The 8864-nt window shown below is 35.4% G+C and overlaps 1 protein-coding gene across 1 annotated transcript; it reads right to left on the bottom strand.

Moving 5' to 3' along the window:
* Nucleotides 1-919: 919 nt before the first annotated feature.
* LOC132614727 (inactive leucine-rich repeat receptor-like serine/threonine-protein kinase At1g60630) lies at nt 920-8052 on the bottom strand. Its single transcript, XM_060329246.1, has 3 exons — nt 5895-8052; nt 5054-5437; nt 920-1906 (listed from the first exon to the last, which is right to left on the bottom strand). Exons 1-3 carry the CDS (start codon nt 6820-6822, stop codon nt 1248-1250), a joined length of 1971 nt encoding a protein of 656 aa, XP_060185229.1. The 5' UTR covers nt 6823-8052; the 3' UTR covers nt 920-1247.
* Nucleotides 8053-8864: the final 812 nt, after the last annotated feature.

Below are 8864 nucleotides of genomic sequence, written 5' to 3' on the forward strand. Positions count from 1 at the left end.
GTGTGATTAATGGTTAATGAAGTAGGTTGAAAATCATGGCGTCTTAAATAAAAAACATCAGTCATTTCTTTCTGGTTAAGTTTTAGTGGATAGAGTTACTTGATATTTATGCTGGTGGGAGATAGCATTTACTCTGTGGAATTAGTCGAAACATTGGTGGACAAAGTTACTTGCTATCTGTGCTAGTATGAGGTAGCAAGTATTCCAAGATGCGCGCAAGCGGGGAGATAGCAAGTACCCCGTGGAATAGCGGAAACTTTGGTCAACATCCGGAGATGCTCGCCAACCGGGAGATAGCAGGGTATAATGGAAACTGTAGTGGAAAGAGTTAGCGATCAAACACCAATTATCTTAAAAAACAACTAGAAAATTACTAAACACTATAAAACACCTAAAATATCATCAATATTCAATTGCATTAATTGTCGTCTTATTTTCCAGCGTTATTCGTTCATGATTAAATCTAAGCAGTGATTATAAACCTATGTACCACAGCACGAGGCATGACTTAGCAATAATGTGAATGTAGGATATAAAGTCAATGTGCCGCTTTTTATTTTCACATAGTTAAAATAAGGTATGAAAGGCTTAAATTGCTTAAATTGGATACTGGTAGTCAAAAGGTGATTGGAATTTGAAGTTCTTCACACTCCAGCTAGTCTTTTTAATCATCTCTGTACTAGCTCCACCCAAGATTTCTCCTTTTTTATTTCCTTTTTTTGCAACAAAGAAATTCCCCAGGACCAATAAAATAATTGGTCTGTCCTTTTATCCTATCATGTTTTTGTCTAGGGCGAAGTTTGAATAGGTAGCATGCACCTAATCCACACGTGATGTGTTACGTTTTTACCACTAGACCAGAGCTGGCCTGGGCAGAGTGTACCTTTTTCATGCAGCATAAAGACTATTTTATCAACCATTTCCTGAAGAGGGAGAATCTTGAATGAAAACATGAAGTTGGATACAAACAAGAAACTTTGCTAAAAAGAAAAGAGCTGGGACCTCAATTACAATTACATCCTCAAAAAACATGCGGTCAACAAACTTTTGAATCAGGAATGGATCATAAACTGGTGAATGTCAATGAAGTGGTATACATAAAAGCAAATCTCCTAGATACAAGCAGCTAAACCTAGAAAAAAACAAGAAAAGTAGAAAGCCCTTAGTCTTTACAAGAGCTGAATCAACAAATCCCTGAGAACTCAAATTCATCGACGTTATTTGGAGCCTCCAAAGTATACTACAACTCATATGCTCAAATGTTCATCTCTTGGCAAGCTTTGGACAGTATCTGACCATCTTCCCGGTGAATGGTCACTGCTATTCGAAGACCCTTGAGCTTCTGCTCTAGCATTCCGAATCATCCTCAAAACATCCTTCATTGTAGGTCGATTCTCGGGTACAAGTGAAACACAAGCCATTGCTGCGTTTAAGAGAGCGCCAAGTTTCTCTTCTGAGGCTTCATTACTAGAGGCAGGTTCATCACCCGATTCAGTTTCTTCTTCTCTAACAGATCTCACCCACCTTGGTATATCTGATCCATGTTCTTGAACAAGATCTTGGAAAGGAGTCTTCCCCGTGAGGAGCTCCAACAGAAGGACGCCAAAGCTATAGACATCGGCCTGATGGGTTAGTGGCCTTCGAATGTCGCGACACTCGGGAGCTTTATAGAAGAGGGAAGAAGCACCGGATTCCTCTGGAGAATCCAGATTCCTAAATGGCATGAGGCCATAATCAGTGAGACACGATTCAAAATCGGACCCCAAGAGTACATTTGATGATTTCAAGTTTCCATGAGTCAGACCAGGGTTCTGATGGATATGAAGCAATCCAGTAGCCACATCCTCTGCAATTTTGAGACAGGAGGTCCAGTGAAGAGGCTTTGAACCACTATTAGCCCTTGTTCCTGAAAAAGTTAGCACATCGTAAATATAGCATAGTTATCGTCTGGCGCATTATTTGAATTAAAAACAAAGTGGTTCCCTAAAATACATGAAAACAAGTGCCACCCCGTCTGTCATAATCTTAAAAAATCGAAACCCTAAAATTTCAAGCATGACTATAGAAACCCGACATATTAAAGCTTCACATGAGGTCTTAACACGAATAGTAACAAGATAATACTAAATGAAAGGAAACACACTATTTGAGGTGGTACTTGCATACGGAGTACATAATTGCTAGAGAGGCATAAAGCACCTTCCACGTTCTTTTTGTTCCAAAAAACTAAGGTATGCCTTTAGCTCTGTGCCTCCACCTTAAGTGATTCCGTGCCTGAAATGGTCTAATGGCCTCACATATCAACTCACTTTCAATGCAGGTGTCTCGTGGGATTAGTTGAGCTGCGCACAAGCTAGCCCGGACACCACGGTTATAAAATAAACTCACTAATGCTTTCACTGCATCGCCGCAACTTTACTTGGAAGAAGAAACTAGCATCTATACTACCTTATTATTGATTATTACCCAACTTGCTATTCCACTCTAAAGTACTACTACAGGTAGTGATCCTGGTGTACAGCATGTCGATTGGCAATAGTTGATACAACATAGACTAACTTTTTTGCTCTTGTCACTGGTGTATTGCTTTCTAGTTTCCCTAATTGAAGAAGATTAAATATTACATTGGGCATGCTCTGGATTACAACGTAGGTGCGACTCCAGTTTACTTGGAACAAATCAACTTTAGGACATCACAAACTATCATACGAGATCAAGAGATAGTGAGCAGATGTTAAAAGCTAAATAGCAGTGTTTGTTAATGACTAATTATTGTCAGAAAATTTCTGTTTTTCTTTTTATTTCTTCTTTTCTAAAAGAGAAAATATCGCGTCTTAAACATTACAGTTCAAAGGTCAAATGATCTAACATTACAGTTCAAAGGTCAAATGATCTGTAAAGATTACTTTTCCACAGTGGCAAACTACCGATCAACTTCTCAAAGGAAAGATGACAGGACAATGAATATCTACTTTTCTGGAATTTAAAGATACCAACAGATCCTTAATTTTTTTTAATTTTTTTTTTAATGAAGTACCACATCATCAGACCCTTACCAAGAAAGAAACAAGAAAAGAGAGAATTATAAAATATTCTGCATAGTTATCTTAGAGAAACCACAAGTTTGTAATTAGAAGCCCATGAAAGTTGCAGAGAGGACTCAGAAAGTTCAAAAGATACCACAGTAATGTCTTCAAACAAGGACAAATAATATAACCATCAGGTTTTGAAAAGGTAATGGCCAGAAAAAGCAAGGGTTTTGACAACTTTAAGCTGATACTTATTTATATACATAACATAGGTATGTACATTACGAATACACATACATAAACACACACACATGGAGAGAGGGAAAGAGGGATATATACATGTTTATCGTTGTCAAAAATAATACATACATTTATATATGTGTGCATCCATGTGGTGTGTATACATACAGGCATGTATGCACATGTTTATGATCTATTTTTCTTTTTGTGTGTGTGTGTGTATGTTTCTTTTTTTATGAATCCGGAGAAAATGGTTTCTTTTTCCAGGTCTCTTTGGACCAATGATCAATTTAGCAATCAATAGCTTACCATACATGTCATGAAATCAGCAAAAGAAAAGAAGCTCTTACATAAGCAAATTCGAGCAATACGCATGGTCATTTTGGTTTTTTCATTCGGAACTCTAAAGACCAAGCAGCTATGCTGATCTACCTTATACTCAAATTATTGCAGAAAACCATGATTTCATCTTTCTAATTATGAAGTAGCATGCGTTATCTCCATATGTTGTGGACAACTATTTGGCTAATTGGCTCTATGCAATATTTAACAGACAAGGCCAAAATAAACAAGTGAAGCAGTGACGTCATTGTTTTGTTCCCCAATTTGAGTTTCCTCTTCTCAGGCATTTTTTCGCAATCCATTAGAAAGAAATAATCTTCTTCTGTCCCCCCCTGATGTAAGATTCCGAAAAAAGGCAGATAACTATGCTCCCCTTTTGTTCTGTTTCCTCTTTTTTCATACATAAAATGCCATCGCTAGCTCCAAAATTTAGAAGAGTTTTGTTATTTAACTTTTGTGCTTTTTTTAACTTACTCAATAATTTAAAAAAAATATTTTTTTTCTACAATCCCCTTATCAGTATACCAAATTAAGATTGGGACTTTCTTTGCGATTTACATATTTGTCCTCATTTGGGCAGCTCACTCTATTCCTAATGCTTGCCTCTCTTTTTTTTTGTCTAAGTTTGTTGGCTCCTACACGCTTCCTTTGTTGGCCCTCTCTTCCCCACCATTACCACTCAAAATCCACAGGAGAAACCAGAAAGTGATGCACTACCAACCAAATTATATGGAGAAAATTCAAAATTAACATAAAAACAAAAAATAAACGGGACACAAAAAAGGGAAGATCAAAGAAACATATTTAAAAAAAAAAAAAAACAATTGAAGGAAAATATGCAAAGTACACAAAGATAACCACAAAAAAAAGGGAAAATAAAGGCCACTAGAGTCCTTTCTTTTCTCAACCACTATTGTCCTTCAATGTCCACAAAACAGCCACGCGGTAAAGAGGTCACAATTTGAATTCTAAAAAAGAAAAGGTCATGTCATTAAACGAATCAACTCTTTGATATTGAGTTATAACCTAGTGATCTCACGGAAAAAAACATTAACCTTAAGAGAGGAGCACTAGGCAATAGGCATTAATTAACTATATTTAAGCCTTATGCTTAAGCAATAACTATTTTTGGTTAAAAAAAAAAAACACATGTAATGCATCTATTGATTTGACGCATATACAAGACGTAAATAAGTTATTTCCCCTTATTTTAATTCCAACTTATACCACTCAAATGCCAGTTCGTCTCGCCAAATCTTTTACTGTTTTTTCTTCCTTTCACTACTCACAAGCTCAACTATCCCCCTTTGTTCTTCCTTTCACTATTCACTAGCTCAACTATCCCCATCTTTTCTTCCTTTCACTATTCACGAGTTCACTCTAATATAACGGATAAAAGCAAATCATACTATAAATAAATAAATGAACTACGGAATGCGTACCGTGAATGAGGGAGAAGAGGCTGCCATTAGGGAAATAATCATAAACAAGCAAACGTTCTTCCTTAGCTTGAAAGTATGCTCGGAGTGGGACCAAATTAGGATGTCTTAGCCTGCCAATAATCTCCACGTGTCGCCGGAATTCTTCTAACCTCGGGAACCTCGAATCCCTCAGCCGCTTCACCGTCACAATGTAGCCGGATTCCATCACGGCTTTGTATGTACTTCCCATTATACCCCTCCCTAATGTCTCTGCTGATGCCTTCAACAAATCCTCCAAACTGTAATTCATTTGTTGATCCCCTGGTCCACAGAACACCAATGTCCCTAGTCCTTCACTTCCTTGTTGATCCCATGTAAACGCCCCTTCTTTTCCACCATTATTACCTGAAGGAAAAACATTTTATTTATATACTAATTAATCCCTATGAATCTCTACAATTTCCACATTAAGAAAATAGCAAGCAACACTCCTATTTATAATAGTAGGAAACCTACTTTAACCCAAACCAGGAAAACCTATTCCTATATATAAATTGTGAAAATCACGCCCTATATCTATTTTTGAAAATATTTACTCCACGTAGTCCATACTTTAAGTTTGTTACCCGACTCAGCTCATATTTATGGATAAACACCTTTTATACACTATTATACATTTTATACAAGGTTGACACATTATGTATAATGTGCATAATGTTGGATATTGGGCTACGTGGCGTAATAATTTTCAAAAGCTGTATAAATTTGATCATAAATCCATCCTAACTAGACATGAATTAAAATAACAAATCCTAACCAATTTTGCTGTACTACAACTTTGAATTATTTTTTCGAACATTACCTCCATTGCCTCCGCCACTTGTCCCCTCTTCTCCTCCACCACCACTGCCACCAACAGCTTCAACTCCTTTGCTTTTTCCATCTTTGGATCGTCTTCTTCTTCTCCTCACACACGCTACGCAAACCGCCACCAAAACACCAAGCAATAACACTCCAACAACAACCGAGACGACGATAACAATGATCAGCTTTTTCCTTCTTTTATCATGATGAGATACATTTTCAGGACTAACCGAATACGATGGACTAGTTGAAGAACAAAGACGTAATTTCCCTCCACACAAGTTCACATTTCCAGCAAAACATGATTCATTAAACCTAGTAAGAGTAACTGGAATTTCACCCGAAAATCGATTTTTCGACACATTCAAGAACTTCAAACTAGGTTGATTTAATGAAGGTAATTCACCTGTAAACTCATTGTTTTCAATATAAAGCATATATAACCTGGATAACTTTGTTAATGTCACCGGAATCTCGCCGGAAAGTTTATTTCCGGCGAGATTTATGACTTTAATACGGTGAAGTCTGGTAACACTCACCGGAAACTTGCCTGAAAAGTTATTTTTGTTTAAAAAAAGTGATTTTAAGTTAAGAAGACCGGTAAGATTAGGGATTTGACCTGAAATTGAGTTGTTTTTGAAGGATAAAACACGTAACTGATCTAATTGATTGAGGGCAATTTGGTCTAATGAACCATTTAAGTTGAGATTTTCAACAACAAGCTTGGTAACTCTTGTTTTTTTGCATTGTTTTACACCTTGCCAATTGCATAAATCAGTGTTTCTTTTCCAATCAAGAAAATTTGAAGGGTCTAATTTGGATTTTAATGCTAATAGAGCTTCAGTGTCACTTGGTTTAACAAGTGGGGAGATAATTGAAAGTAATGAGAAAATAAAAAGGAATAAAAATGGGTTCTTGATTTCCATTGAACACTAAAATGGGTTCTTGATTTTTGACATTTGGATACTGAAATGATGAACTAGAGAGTAAAAATGGAGTCTTTACACTAAAGGGAGCTAATGGAGAGCAAAAAAAATGGATTCTTGATTTTTGGGTGTCACACAATTGATGAATGGAACTAGAAAGTGCAAAATGAAGAGTAAAAATGGATTCTTGATTTGGTTGTCACACAAATGGGAGCTTAGAAAGCTCAAAATGAAGAGTAAAAATGAGTTCTTGATTTGGGTGTCACACAATTGATGAATGGGAACACTAGAAAGCTCAAAATGAACAGCAAAAATGGGTTCTTGATTTGGGTGTCACACAATTGATGAAATGGAACTAGAAAGCTCAAAATGAAGAGTAAAAATGGTTTCTTGATTTGGGGTGTCACACAATTGGTGAAAGGAAACTGGAAACTTGAAAATGGAGGGTATAGAATGGAATTTTTGATTTGTTTTTTTTTTTTTTTCATAGGACAAAAAAGGTAAAGAGTCTTTTTTATTTGGTTAGAATCTTGAAGAGTGAAAGATCCAAAAGAAAATTTCCTGTCTGTCTAGAGGTTTAACAAGATCACTATCAAAACCAGAATCTTCAGATCTACTGCTTTCAAAGAATGTATTGAAGAAATGTAACAAAAGGCGCCAACTAATGTCATTATCATCAAAGGACAATAGCTTTGACCACAAAAGCTATAAATCAAACCAGAACAAAACAAAATCCACAATGCTTGACCATTTTACACTTTGTCACTTTACAGTACTTTCACTATTAATGAATAACCCAAAAACAAAGAGATGAATGGATTAATAGTATAAAGGATTAATTTTTAGACTTGGGGTTTTCAATTCTTGAACTTTGTTTGGCTTTGTAAAACTTTAAAGGACACATTCACGTGACAAAACTCAGAGTTTGCAGAGACACCCAAAAATGCTTCACAATGATTTGGATATCTAATAAAATACTTTTTTTTTGCTGAATTTTTAAAAGAAAACACACATTGGACTACTAAAAACATTTATATAGAGGCATTGGATCCAATAACCATCAACCAAACAATTCAAAAGCAAGTTCTTTGTGTATATTTTTTTCTTGCAATTTGGTCTGCAACCATGTTATGTTACATTGGTCATCATTCTTTATAAGATATACAAGGACAAGAAAACTGTAGAAACAAAAAGGTACAGAAAAAAGAGAGTTAGGACAGGTGGGATTTTTGGCTGAGATGAAAATGGGGTCACTTTCAAGACAAGAAATAGGTGAAGGAATTGAAGGCAATGGTAGATTGTAATTAATGCATTCATGTTTGGTGACACGGGCAGTTTATTTGTTACAAAAAAAGTTCTTTTCTTTCCAACATTGACCTACTAGTAACGTTTATTAGGACAGTGATGCTGTCAAAATAGCTGTTATCTTTTAGGAAATTGTTTGGTTTGTTAGGATTACATTTTAGGGAAATTGACATAAATGGTAGGCAAGAGATGTATAATATACATGTAGGGGTGTACATGGTCCGGGTTTGGTTCGGATTTTTTAAACACCAAACCAAACCAATTGCGTCGGGTTTTTAAATTTATACATCAAACCAAGCCAATAAAATTCAGGTTTTTCAACCTCGGGTTTTCTCGGGTTATTCGGGTTTTTTTTCGGAATAGTCTTGATACAAAATATATAACTTTTACTTCAAATATTTCTTTAGTCCTAGTAAGATACAACTATGTAATAAGGTGTTTCATAAGAAATTAACACAAAATGTGAGAAGAGTGATGACATTGTATTAAAATATTCAACAAAAGATAATAAAGTCGGTTAAAATAAATATTGTTAATTAATAAGTCATAAAGAAAATGACCATAATCTAAAAATACTAAGTCATGCTAAAATAAGTACAGCTAATAAGTATTAATTACATGACAAGAAAAAAAAACTTAAGTTATGTATTTTCATTCTCTAAACCAATTATGCAAAACTAAAGAATAGATATCCAACATTATTGTCATTCTAGTGGCAAATTGAATTTCTTTTGTTA

This window comes from Lycium barbarum, chromosome 10 (assembly GCF_019175385.1).
Source record: "Lycium barbarum isolate Lr01 chromosome 10, ASM1917538v2, whole genome shotgun sequence".
Taxonomy (NCBI): Eukaryota; Viridiplantae; Streptophyta; class Magnoliopsida; order Solanales; family Solanaceae; genus Lycium; species Lycium barbarum.